The following is a 14939-nucleotide window of genomic DNA, read 5'->3' as shown; positions in this document are numbered from 1 at the left end:
CAGAACTTTTCATCATCTGTACCCATTAAACAGTAACTCCCCATCCCCCTGTTCTCACACTCCCTGTTGACCACCATTCTAATTTCTGTCTCCAATAGATTGCCCTTCCTTAAAAAGACATACAGTATAAACTGTTGAAAGGATGTGGAGAGATGAAACCTTACACTCTATTGGTGGACATATGAAAGTATCTATACTTTGGAAAACAGTTTTTCCTATTTCTTAAAAAGTTCAGTATATATTTACCATATGACTGAGAAAATCCACTTCTAGGTATCTCCCCAAGAGAAATAAAAACATGTTTCACAAAAAAGATGTGTGTGCAGATATTCATAACAGCGTTATGCATAATAGCAATCAATTGGAAATAATCCAAATTGCCAAGAATTTTTTGGTGAACCCACATGTTGTGGTCCCTCCATCCAGTGGAATACACATAAGCAATACAAAGAAATGAATGATACCTGAAACAATATGATTGAACAAAAAAATTATATGTTTAGAAAGAAATGGAAGATAAATCGCATGGCTCTATTTATTTGAAATATTTTGAAAAATTTTAGAAAAGGCAGATGAGATGAAATATACACTAGGGATTGTCTGGGGCTTGTGGTTGGTGTTCTAAAGTCATCATGAAGAAATTTGGGGGGTGTTGGAAGTATTCTAAATCTAGAATGTGGTAATGGTTATACAACTGTATAAATTTACTAAGCATTATCCACTTATATGGGGTGATTTGTATGTATGAATTTTGTGGTCATTGGGGAATGACTCCCAGCTATGATGAAGTGAAGAGATAAGCAAATCTTTTCCCCAGAAAATAAGTACATTACTGGACGGAATTGTCATACTGAGTGAAGTAAGTCAGAGAAGGAGAAACATCGTATGATATAGCTTATATGTGGAAGCTAAAAAAAAAAATGATACAGATGAACTTATTTACAAAACAGACACAGACTCGCAGACTTAGAGAACGAACTTATGGTGAACTTATGGTTACCACGGGGGAAGTGTCAGGGGGAGGGATAGTTAGGGAGTTTGGGATTGACCTGTACATACTGCTATATTTAATATGGATAACCAACAGGACCTACTGTATAGCACAGGGAGCTCTGTTTAATATTATGTAACAACCTAAATGGGAGAAGAATTTGAAAAATAATAGATACATGTATATGTATAACTGAATCACTTTGCTGTACACCTGAAACTAATACAACATTGTTAATCTGCTATATCCAATAGAAAATAAAAAGTTAAAAAAAAAATAGAGTCTCAGAGGCCTTTGGGGCAACATTAAACATGTCAACATATATGTAATTGGAAGATTGTTTTAGGGAATAATGATGTTTCTCAGTTGATAATTCCCATGATAATAATAGCACAAAGGAATGGGGAGGAAATGGAGCTATACTGGAGCAAGGAGCTATAATTTATTGCAATTAAGTGTGGAATTAACATGTAATCTTGTTGTCTATACAGCACCTTATATAGCCTGTACAGTAACCACTTAAGAAATTAATCCAAAGAATTAACAGAAGATAAAAATAGTAAACATTAAAAATAATTGTTTAACACAAAGGAAGAGGATCAGAGCAACAACAAACACCTGAGACATAAAAATAAATGGAAAATGGCAGACCTAAATCCAATTATATGTGTAATTATATTAACTATAAATGGACTCAAGTTAAAAGACAGTGATTGTCAGACCAGAATCACTTTAGATTCAAAGACATAATTGTTTCAAGTAAAAGGATGGAAGAAATGTACCATGCAAACAATAACCATAATAGAATTGGAATGGCTATATTAATATCTGATAAAAGACTTTAAGTCAAGAAATATTGCCAGAGGAAAAGAGGGATGTTTCATAATGATAAGAGAGTCAATGTAATAGCTAGATAAAACAATTAATAATGTGTAAACACCTAACAACATAGTGCAGCAAGCATTAAACAAAATCTGACAGATTGAAAGAAGAAATTCTAACTAACATTTACAGTTTGAGATTTAAATACTGTGCTTTCAATAATTGATGGAAAAACTATACAGAAAATTTTTAAAGATTCAGAAGACTTGATTAAGACTGTCAACCAACATGACCTAAATCTTCCCCCAAAACCTACAAACGTAAGATTGTTTTCAAGAACATCTGGAACATTTTCCAAGATAGACCATATGATTGACCATAAAACAAATCTAAAGAATGGAAATCAATAATAGAATGAAATTATGAAATGAAAGAGTCTCAAGTAAATTAGAAAATATTTTGAATGCAATGAACATAGAAATAGAACATATCAGAAATTATAATTGCAACTATATTATTGAATAATGGGAAAATTACAACTTTAAATGGTTATAGTAGAAAAGTGGTCCTAAATTAATAATCTTAGCTCTCCATTAAGAGATTTCAAAAACAGCAAATTATAACCAAAGCAAGACAAATGAAGTAAATAATAGAAATATGACCAGCAGTCAACAAAATAACAAACAAACAGTGAAATGATGGGGAAAATCCAAAACTGGTTCTTTGAAAAGATTAACAAAGTTGATAAATCTGATGATATAGCAAATGGGATTGTTTTCTTAATTTCCTTTTTAATTTGGTCTTTGTTAGTGTATAGAAATGAAACTGATTGTGAGTGCTAATTTTATATCCTGCAACTTTGTTGAATTGTGTGTGTGTGTGTGTGTGTGTGTGTGTGTGTGTGTGTGTGTGTGTGTAATCTGCAAAATCTATTACAGAGGTAATTTTCTTTCTTTTCCAATTTGTATGCCTTGTATTTCTTTCTTTTTCTTTTTCCCCCCCCTTTTGGTCTAGTTGCTATGGCTAGACCTTATAGTACTATGTTGAATAGTAGTACTGAAAGTTGGCATCCTTGCCTTTTTACTGATCTTAGAGGAAAATCTTTCAGTCTTGCCCATTGTATGTAATATTAGCTTTGGACTCTGCATATGTAACTTTTAATGTATTGAGGTAGTTTCCATGTATTCCTAGTTTATTGAGTGTTTTTATCATGAAAGTGGTTGAATTTTGTCAAATAATTTTTCTGCATTGATTGAGATGATCAATCAATCATCTTTTGTTCTTCAGTTTGTTAATGTGGTATATTATATTAATTGATTTTTGTATGTTGAACCATCCTTACATTCCAAGTGTAAGTCTCACTTTTCTTGGTGTATGATCCTTTTAATGTGTTGAATTTTGTTTGATCCTGTTTTCTTTTAGATTTTTGCATCATTATTCATCAGGGATATTGATTTGTAGTTTTCTTTTTGTCTTTCTCTTGTTTTGGTCTCAGGACAATGAGGGTCTTATTATATGTTATAATCCTTTTTATTTCTGTGACATCAGTTTTAATGGCTCTTGTTTCATTTCTAATTTTATTTTTATTTTATTTGAATTTTTGAATTTTATTTATTTTTTATACAGCAGGTTCTTATTAGTTATCCATTTTATATATATTAGTGTATATATGTCAATCCCAATCTCCCAATTCATCGCACACACCCCCGCCACTTTCCCCCCTTGGTGTCCATACGTTCTCTACATCTGTGTCTCTATTTCTGCCCTGCAAACCGGTTCATCTGTACCATTTTTCTAGGTTCCACATATATGCATTAATATATGATATTTGTTTTTCTCTTTCTGACTTACTTCACTCTGTATGACAGTCTCTAGATCCATCCACGTCTCTACAAATGACCCAATTTCGTTCCTTTTTATGACTGAGTAATATTCCATTGTATATATGTACCACATTTTTATCCATTCGTCTGTTGATGGGCATTTAGGTTGCTTCCATGACCTGGCTATTGTAAATAACGCTGCAGTGAACATTGGGGTGCATGTGTCTTTTTTGAATTATGGTTTTCTCTGGGTATATGCCCAGTAGTGGGATTGCTGTGCCATATGGTAATTCTATTTTTAGTTTTTTAAGGAACCTCCGTACTGTTCTCCATAGCTGAATCAATTTACATTCCCACCAACAGTTCAGGAGGGTTCCCTTTTCTCCACACTCTCTCCAGCATTTATTGTTTGTAGATTTTTTGATGATGGCCATTCTGAAGGGGAGGGGATGGAAAAAGATATTCCATGCAAATGGAAATCAAAAGAAAGCTGGAGTAGCAATACTCATATCAGGTAAAATAGACTTTAAAATAAAGAATGTTACAAGAGACAAGGAAGGACACTACATAATGATCAAGGGATCAATCCAAGAAGAAGATATAACAATTATAAATATATATGCGCCCAACATAGGAGCGCCTCAATACATAAGGCAACCGCTAACAGCTCTAAAAGAGGAAATCTACAGTAACACAATAATAGTGGGGGACTTTAAAACCTCACTTACACCAATGGACAGATCATCCGAACAGAAAATTAATAAGGATACACAAGCTTTAAATGACACAATAGACCAGATAGATATAATTGATATTTATAGGACATTCAATCCAAAAAACAGCAGATTACACTTTCTTCTCAAGTGCGCATGGAACATTCTCCAGGATAGATCACTTCTTGGTTCACAAATCAAGCCTCAGTAAATTTAAGAAAATTGAAGTCATATCAAGCATCTTTTCTGACGACAATGCTATGAGATTAGAAATCAGTTACAGGGGAAAAAAATGTAAAAAACGCAAACACATGGAAGCTAAACAATACGTTACTAAATAATCATTTCTAATTTTAGCTATTTGAATTTTCTCTCTTTTTTTGTTAGTCTAATTAAGGGCTGTCAATTTTGTTGATTATTTTTTTAAAAAAACAAACTCTTAGGGATAAACAAAAACAAGGAGATGAAAGACTTGTACACTGAAAACTATAATACATTGTTAAAAGAAGTGAAAGAAGATACAAAATATGGGAAAAACATCTCGTACTTGTGGATTTGAAGACAATGTTGTTAAAATATCCATAGCACCTAATGTGATATTAAATACAATATCTATGAAAATCTCTATGACATTTTGTGGCAGTAATAGAAAAAACCATCCTAATTTTCTTATGGAATCTGAAGGGACCCTGAAAAGCTGAAATAATCTTGGAAAAAGAAAAACACAACTCTGCCTCATTTCAAATCATATTGCAAAGCAATGGTAATTAAGATGATGTGCTACTGGTGTAAAGATAGATATGTAGACCAATGGAACAGAATAGAGAGTGCAGAAATAACACCATGCATATGCATCCAAAAGATTTTTGACAAGGTTGGAAAAAGCTCACAGTGGGGAAACAGCAGTCTCTTCAACAAATGAGGTTTGGAAAACTGGATAGCTACATGCGAAAAGAATGAAGTTGGACCCTTACCTTATTCCATATACAAAAATGATTATAGATTATAGACCCAGCCATTAGACTGGAAACTATTAAACTCCTACAAGAAAACATAGGAGAAAATCTTTAGGACATTGGATCAGGCAATGATTTCTTAGATATTAAACCAAAAGCACAGGTAACAAAATAAAAAATAGACAAATGGAGCTACATCAGACTTTAAAACTTCTGTGTCTAAATGGAATAAATCAACCAAGTGAAAAGGCACCCTATGGAGTGGGAGAAGATCGTTGTAAATCATATGGCTCATAAGGAATTAATATATAGTATGAATAAGGAGTTTCTACAACTCAACAATAATAATAATAAAAAAAAAACCCGATTAACAAATGGGCATAGGACTTGAATAGAAACTTCTCCAAAGAAGATGTAGGGATGTCCAATAAGCATATGAAAAGATGCTCAACATCACTAATCATTAGCAAATCAAAACCACAGTGAAATACCACCTCCTACCTATCAGGATGACCACTATCAACAGAACAGAATTTAACAGTGTTGACAGAAGATGGGGAGAAGTTGGAACCCTTGTGAACTTTTGGTGGGAGTGTAAAATGATGCAGCCATTATGGAAATCAGTATGAAAGTTTCTCAAAATATTAAAAATAGAATTACCATGTGATCCAGTAATCCCACTTCGGCATTTATATGCAGAATAATTCAAATCAGGATCTTGAAGAGATATTTACACACTCCTGTTCTTTGCAGTGTTATTCACGGTACCCGGGAGGTGGAAGCAGTCCAAATGTCCATTGCCAGATAAATGGATAAAGAGAAATGTGGTATATACGTACAATGTAATAATATTACACAAGCTTAGGAAAGAAGGAAATCTTTTTACATGTTACAATGTGGATGAACCTTGAGGACATTGTGCTAAGGGAATAGCCAGTCACAAAAGTACAAATACTAAATTCTTCCTTTTATTTTGAATATCTTAAGTAGTCAAAATCATGGAAACAAAATTAAAAGGTGGTTACTAAGGGTGGGAGGAGGGAAGAGGAAGAATTAGTGTTTAGTGTGTATAGAATTTAAGTTTTGCAAGATGAAAAAGTTCTAGAAATCTGTTAGATAACAATATGAGTATACTTAACAGAACTGAAGTGAATACTTAAAAATGGTTTAAGTGGTAATGAAAAAAATCTACAGACAGAAAAATGATCAGTCTGCAGCTTAACTGAATTGCAGGTTCTAGCCAGAACAATAAGGCAAGAAGATTAAAGCATTAAGATAGGAAAGGGTGACAAATCAGATGTTTCTATATAATGGATTGTTGTAATGGTTGTAGTACTGTATAAAATCATTGAATTGTAAACATAAAATAAGTGACTTTTATGGAATGTAAATTACACCTCTGTAAAGCTTTTTACTCTAAAAGAAAAATTAACTTTGCCAGTGTAGGACTGCTTCCTGGATTACTTCAGATTAAATTCTTTATGTCGATCATGATCCAATATTGGTACAGTAGGTTTTTCCTTTGCAACATTAGATATGTGAAACTTTTTTGTTTCTTGAGTTAATTACTTGCTTTGTAAAATGAATACATGTTATTTTAAAACTTTTTTCCTTAGGGATCATTGAACAGTGTACTCACAATGGGCAAATTTTATGGAATGTAAATTGTATTTCAATATGCTTAGTAAGAAAATTAAGGGGAAAAAATTTGAGATACAAAACTGCCTGTTCCAATATACTTTTGCTTGGTGATATTTTCAAAGAAGTGATGTGTCCATCTAAAATCTAGGAGTTAGATTAAAGTACAAAAGACCATAACTTTTGTACTTTAAGTAAAAAATATTTCGATAATTCCTCTAATATATGGCTGTTTGTTTGTATTTAACTTATGTTGTTTTTCACTGTTCTGTTCCAGTCATGGCCAAGAGTTTTTCAGCAGGCCATAACACAATAAGAACTCTTGCTCCTGTTCTTAGATGAAGCTCTGCATAGCTGATTTTATGCTTTTCGTTTTTTTCTGAATCTACGTGTCAAGAAATTATTGTCTCTGTCATGTACAGTCAAGTCAACCAACTGTTTTTAGAGGTTATATGATTGATCTGCTGGGGACATGTTACATCTTTTCCTATTTCTGAAGTGACATTCTCATGTTATTTGGTCAGGGATGCAGTGGTGTATCTGTGTATATCTTCAGGCTCAGTAGTTGGTTAACTTCCATTTGCCTTCTTCCTTTTTGTAAAGGTGCTTGTGAGTGAGGATTCTGACAGTGATGGCATCGTGGCCCATTTCCCTGCTCATGAAAAACCAGTGTGCTGTATGGCTTTTAATACAAGCGGTATGTCCTTCCCTCCCCTTCACCCCCCATTTATGTTATGGGTTTTCCAACCAATTTTTTGGAAATGGAAAATATGAAATATATGTGTTAGTGTATGTGAGATAAGTAAATAGTTTTCAGTAAGTGATTATTGAATGAATGAATTTATAATAAAAATTTAGAAACTCCCTAAAGATTAGTTTTACTCTGAGCAAAGTTGTGATTAAGTAGTAGCAGTAGATAAATAATAGTAGATAAACAGTGCTGTTGAACTGCATTAATTTCTGTATTATTAGTAAGGTAAGGACTTCAATATTCGAAACTACATATGTATGTGAATGGCATTTTCTCTGTAACTTCAAGTTTCTTTTTAACAATACAGTGACAGATGTACTGTCACCCTGATTAAACAGGTCTTCACATTTTAATGTAGTGTGTGTGTGTGTGTGTTTGTATTTTGCTGAACTGTTTGAATGTAAGTTACATACGTGATGACATTTCACCCATTACGAATTAAGCATGCATTTTCTAAGAGTAAGGCCCTTCTTGTACTTTATAGGCAAATATTATATTCAGAAAAGTAACACATTATGTTATCTAATACCCAAGTCATAATTTAAAATTTCCCAATTGTCTCAAAAATGGGTTCTCTAACTGCTTCAAATCAAGGTCTAATTAAAGTTTACTCCTTACATTTTATGTCTCTTTAGCTCCTTTTAATCCAATTTATTACTTTCACCTTTTTCCCCCTAAATTTCAGTGTCCAGAGCAGTTATCTTATCCAAACTCTGCATTTGTCACATATTTTTTTCATTATAATAATGTTTTCCTTATTCCCTAAAAGGCTTTTAAATACATTCAGGCCTAAAGATTTTTTTTTAAACTTCCTAAGTATTGCTGTCTACATCATTTCATCCCAGCAGGAGACACATTATATCAGGCTCTCTTGCAAGTTATGATACTATGTTTGATCACAAGAATAAGTTAGTGACCCATCATACATCTACATTTTGCAAATAGGTTGTCTTGTGGAGATTAGCAAGTGCAGAATGTTATTTTGGCCTCATTTCTGAAACAACTTTTTACTAAATAGTTTTGTTACATTGAAGGCTATAGAATGGTGGTTTTTCTAATTCTATCATATTTTCTGTATTGATTAACTGCTGTATTTTAAAAAAGATTTTTCTCTCATCAACCATAAATGAACCATAGTTCTCCTGTATGCAAAAAACAGGGCAAAAATGTAATACTTTCTCTTTACCAATTTTCATAGTTAGGAATTGGTTTAATACGTCCAGTGGTGGAATTCCACTTCAGTGGACTTATTTTTAAAATACTTTGATTATGAATAGAAGATAAAATTGCTCTTATGCTTTCAGAGCTGAAACAATCTACGTAAGTTTGCAATCTTTTCCTTGCTTGGTGAGTCTGAAGAGACTGCCATTTTTATCTTATTCTGCAGAATATTAGGTAAAATTGATGGAAAGGCCCATCTTTTCCCCCTTCTTTTCATCTTTTCAGATAAAGAATGATGGTAAGAGGATAATATAAAGTATTTTGAATACTTTTCCTCTGATTATCTTAGGTATTTTCAATAGAGAGGAAGATTTTGTAGTAATTGTTGATCATTAGGGTTGATTTAATTAATGAAGACAAAGATTTATTGAAATGATCTGAATGTTGTGGGAATTTAGTTAAATTTGAAGAAACAGTCTGGAAGTTATGTCACTTATAGCACTCTACTTGGAGTAACCAGCATGACTCATTTTGATAGTCCATCTGTTATGTCAGATTTCCTTTGTATTAATGTATATTTCATATTGCCGTAGTTAGGGTGCTGCAGAAGTCTGAAGCTGTATTTTCTCCTGTCTATGAATTTCCATTGTTACCAGAACATCTTATATAACTTAAAGAATGTTTTAGTTACTTCTATCATCGTGTCATTGTGTACCAGTTTTCATAGTTTCAGAATGTCATATAGTTGGAATATTACAGTATGTAGGCATTTCAGATTGGCTTCTTTCACTTACTAATATGCAGATATTTAAATCTCCTCTGTGTCTTTTCATGCCTTGATTGCTCATTTCTTTTTAGCACTGAATAATATTCTATTGTATGGATGTATCATACATTATTTACCATCTGTATATATTATTTATTGAGCTGTCTGTATCTTTCATCTGCTTTTTAATTGGTTTGTTCATTTTTTGATTGTTGAGTTTTAAGAGTTCTTTGTATATTTTGGATAACACTCCTGTATCAAATATGTGTTTTGTACATATTTTCTCCCAGTCTGTGATTTGTCTTCTCATTCTCTTGAAAATTTCTGAAAATCAAAGTATTTAATTTTAATGAAATCCAACTTATCAATTATTTCTTTGATGGATCTTTCCTTTGGTGTGTTATGTAACAGTTCAATACATATAAATTGACATTCTTGTACTGTTGTATTCTTAATTTGGTCTCACACCAAATCTTATAATTTCTTGGAGGGAAGAGAATTTTATGAGAACTATTTTATGAGTTTTAGGATCTCTTACAGTTCTTCTTGAATCTAAAATAGAGCTTCTTAACCTGGGTCTGAGAGGTCCATGGGTAATATTTAGACAGTATGTGAACCTAGAAAGAAAAAAATTCATCTTTATTTTCTTTAACCTGTAATGAAAATTTCTTTCACTTATGAATATGTACAATAAACCACTGAAATACTAGCTTGCTGGTGAGTTTGTGAGTAATAGAAATAATGGATATTTTCATATCATTTTGATGTTATTTATATAATTCTCTAAATAATGCTTATGGTTCAAAATCATGGTAGAGCCTATATTTTAATATATTAATAAAAACATATTCTACCACATATCAATTTTTATAACCCTAAGTATCTTACTTTGTCTTTAAAAAAATATTATTCTGAGAAAGAGGTTCCTAGGCTTCACCATGTTGCCGAAAAGGTTCATGGCACTAAAATGTTTATGAGCCTATTCATGCTTGGTGTGATTTCACCTGTTTAAACTAAACACATTGGAAGCTAGACTTCATTCACAGTGCCTGGTTCAGTCCCTACCCATGGAGTCTGCTGGTGGCATAGGGACTTTTTTTAAAAAAGGAAGATAAATCCTTTGGGGAGTAAGGACAGAGTGCTAGGAGGTGAATGTTAACTTGGTCTTCTGCTTTTGGAGAAAGTTCTTAAAAAGGAAGCCAGTTCTAAATTGGAACCAAAAGATGATTAGGAAATAATGATTCAGTGCCTGGTATATAAATTAATATTAGTTGCATGAATGAGGCAAAAAAAATATGGCACATTTGACATAGATTTTGAAGCAGAGGCTATACAGTGGACTCATCAGTTTGTTATGTGGCAGATTTATTTTTCAATGTGTCAACATTTCTGCAAAATTTTATAAAATGCTTTGTATCTCTGTAAAAATTTGAATTAAATGGAAGGTTCATAATTCAGCAAGCACTCACAAAATTGGTTTGCAAAATCTTTTATAGAAGCTGGTAGACACAGATTTAGTGCAGTTGCTTACAATTCATCTTAGTTATTTACTGTTCATCTCTGAGTATTTTTGCCATTCAGAATATGACTTTTATTGTTTGAGTATGAACAAGTATGTACATAAAATATTCAATTCTCAATGATTTGAAAACCTTGATTTTATTTTAGCTATTCAGTAGCTGCACAACGTCTTAGAGAAAGGTATTGCGCTCAGCTATGGCTGCTAACTATTATCAGCTCCTATCACTAGGGGACATTTTATTTTGCTTGTCTAGTTTCTGTATCACGTTTCTCGTTTTATCCTAACATTCTTGGATTCAGACATACACACAGACATATGAAATATTTGAGGCAAGAGGCTTCTTTGCCATTTGTAAATGCATGAATACCGTAGTAGTTATTTTTTTTCCTTGTAATTTTTTATGTAATACTTAAAAATATTTTGGGGAGATCAAATGTATTTTCTATCAAAATTTAAGTTCTCTATGAATTTACTTATAAGATGAGGCACTTTTCTGTTCTCTGGCTAAGTTATTTCTGTTAGCTTCTGAACTTTCATTAATTGCTATTTTGTACAAAGGCATCTAATTTAAAAGGCCCTTGCCATAGCACTTGTTTTGTTGTTGTTTAAATAGTAGCTTTTCAAAATGTAACTTTGTAAATCCTCTAGTAATACCCCAGTTTTTCCTTACATGTATCCAATATATATTTCAAAATTTATTTATATTCAAGTTTTAACTAACCCTCTAATCTCTATTTGGTTAAAGGCATTTTCATTTGGTATGTAATGTGGCCAATAATAACAGTAGTGCTTGTTGAAGTACTCTTAATGGGCATAGGGAAGTTCACTTAAAAAAATAAGTTTAACAAAACATATAAGAAAAGTTGATTGCCTGTTTTTTGTTTTTAAACCTGATTTTCTCTAACTGGTTTCCCTGTATATATGTATCACTGTTTTACTTTTATTTAGAGAGGCCTATTTTTAACTGCCAGAATTATTACCATGTCCTGTGTATCAAAATTCAAGAACAAACCAGGAATGCTGTCCATCTCCTGAGAAATTTTAAAAACAATGTACATGATGGAATAACACTGCAAAGTGAATTAAGGAGAAAATGTAGGTTGTTTGACTGGGTGGCATGCAGTTCAGCCTTGTATGGGACCTATTCAGAAAAGAAATTAAGGGGTACCATTAAATAGAGCCGTGAAACCTTCAGTTCAGCAGCTGCATTCAGTTTGTTTTTCAGTTTCTCCTTCCCATTCTTGTTTATTAGCTATGAGTGAGTCCTGAATTAAAATAAATATTTTAATGGCAACATTTATGATTTGGTTAGAAGAACCGGAGACGCATCATGCTTAGATCTAGGCAGATTCAATATGGGTGGTGCAAGTTTGTTGCTTTCAATTATTTAGATACACGATGAGTATATTTTATATTGTATTTTCAACCTTTTCTAGGGAACTTCTTTTAAAATTAATAAACTATTTTTTAGAGCAGTTTTAGGTCCACAGCAAAAGTGAATGGAAAGTGCAGAGAGCTCTCATATTCCACCTTTCTCCCATCCCCCCCACCCCTCAGGCCCACACCAACAACCTCCCACGCTAACAGCATTCCACACCACATTTATCATTTTCTTACAGTTGATGAACCCATGTTGACACATTATTATCATCCAAAGTCCACAGTTTACGTTAGGGTTCACTCTTGGTGGTGTAATTTCTATGGGTTTTAACAAATTAATATGAACATGTACTCACCATTATAGTATCATACAAAGTAGTTTCACTGTCCTTAATGTTTTTCATGAAATTTGAGACTTCTCAGTCATTATTTCTGCCTCTTTTCCCCTCTTCTTTCCTTCTTGGACTCCTGTAGATTCACCTCCTCGATAGTATCCCACAGATCTCAGAGGCTCTTCATTTTTCCTCGTTCTTTTTTTGTTAAGCTGGATACTCTCAATTGATTTCTTCTGCTGTTTAAAGCTGCTTTTCAAGCCAGCCCCTCTATTGAATTTTTCATTTCAGTTATTGTAAATACTTTTCTACTCCAGATTTCTATTTGTTTCTTTTTATAATGTTATCTCTTTATTGATTTTCCCTACTTGGTGAGACATTCTCATACTTCCCTTTAATCCTCTAGACATGGTTTCTCTGTATCCTTGCTAGGATTTGGTAGTCTCATCATTTTCTATTTTGTATATATATACACTAGATATAGGCCCTCTGTAAGATATGTGATATGGAAATCTTTTTTCCCAGTAAGAAGTTTTTCCTTTTGTATTTTTAATAGGGTCCTTTGCAGAGCAAAATTCTTTACTTTTTGTGAAATCCATTTTTTCCTATCTATTTATCTATTTATTTATTTATTTATGACTGTGTTGGGTCTTCATTGCTGAGCACGGGCTTTCTCTAGTTGTGGCGAGTGGGGGCTACTCTTCAATGTGGTGTGTGGGCCTCTCATTGCGGTGGCTTCTCTTGTTGCGGAGCATGGGCTCTAGGGCACGTGGGCTTCAGTAGTTGTGGCACACGGGCTCAGTAGTTGTGTCTCGCGGGCTCTAGAGCGTAGGCTCAGTAGTTGTGGTGCATGGGCTTAGTTGCTCCGCGGCATGTGGGATCTTCCCGGACCAGGGCTTGAACCCGTGTCCTTTGCATTGGCAGGTGGATTCTTAACCATTGCACAATCAGGGAAGCCCAATTTTTAAAATAATTTTTTATTCGTAAATTTGGGATTGTGCTATACATTTGTGAACTTTTTTATTATTATTATTATTATTTTTTCGGTACGTGGGCCTCTCACTGCTGTGACCTCTCCCGTTGCGGAGCACAGGCTCCGGACGTGCAGGCTCAGCGGCCATGGCTCACGGGCCCAGCCGCTCCGCATCATGTGGGATCTTCCCGGACCAGGGCACAAACCTGTGTCCCCTGCATCGGCAGGCGGACTCTCAACCACTGCGCCACCAGGGAAGCCCATTCTTTTTTTTTTTTTTTTTTTTAATTTTATTTACCTGGCTGTGTCGGGTCTTAGTTGTAGCACTCAAGATCTTTGTTGCAGCATGTGGGATGGGGGCTTTGTTGTGGTGAGGGCTCTCTCTAATTGTGGTTTGTGGGCTCCAGAGCGTGCGTGCTCAGTAGTTGGGGCATGCAGCCTCTCTAGTTGTGGTGCATGGGCTCAGTAGTTGTGGCACATGGGCTTAGTTGCCCTGTGGCATGTGGGATCTTAGTTCCCTGACCAGGGATCGAACCCGTGTCTCCTGCATTGGAAGGCGGATTCTTAACCACTGGACCACCAGGGAAGTCTCTGTATTTATATTTAAATTTATGATCCCCTTTGTGTTATTTTAGGTTTATGACCAGGTTTAGGTCATGATTTTCCCCTATTCTTTGCTACTTCATAATTTTTTCAAGATACTATCCTTCCTCTATTGAATCGCTGTTTTCTTTTTTCCCTTTTTTTTTTTTTTTTTTTTTTTGCGGTACGCGGGCCTCTCACTGTTGTGGCCTCTCCTGTTGTGGAGCACAGGCTCAGCGGCCATGGCTCACGGGCCCAGCCGCTCCACGGCATGTGGGATCTTCCCAGACTGGGGCACGAACTCGTGTCCCCCACATCGGCAGGCGGACTCTCAAACACTGCGCCACCAGGGAAGCCCATTGAATTGCTTTTGTACTTTCCTCAATAACATACTTCTGTTGGCTATTTCTGCTTTCTCTGATAAAGATTACTTTTTTAAAGCATTTTTTTGATTGAAAGTATCTGTATTTTGCTCATAATTTTGAGGAATATGTCAACTAGATATGATAGTTTAGTTCAGTGGTTATTT

General features: G+C 34.1%; 1 protein-coding gene across 13 annotated transcripts in view; it reads left to right on the top strand.

The window, feature by feature from the left end:
- Positions 1-14939, top strand: part of BCAS3 (BCAS3 microtubule associated cell migration factor) — a 571522-nt gene that overhangs the window by 164339 nt on the left and 392244 nt on the right. For all 13 annotated transcript variants that reach the window (XM_033847806.2, XM_073797378.1, XM_073797379.1 and 10 more), the window contains exon 13: positions 7547-7640. In XM_033847806.2, the coding sequence (XP_033703697.1) occupies positions 7547-7640 (94 nt within the window). The remainder of the gene's footprint in view (positions 1-7546; positions 7641-14939) is intronic.

This window comes from Tursiops truncatus, chromosome 20, assembly GCF_011762595.2.
Source record: "Tursiops truncatus isolate mTurTru1 chromosome 20, mTurTru1.mat.Y, whole genome shotgun sequence".
Taxonomy (NCBI): domain Eukaryota; kingdom Metazoa; phylum Chordata; class Mammalia; order Artiodactyla; family Delphinidae; genus Tursiops; species Tursiops truncatus.
Note: the sequence above shows the minus strand (reverse complement) of the source record. Positions and strands in the feature narration are given on the sequence as shown.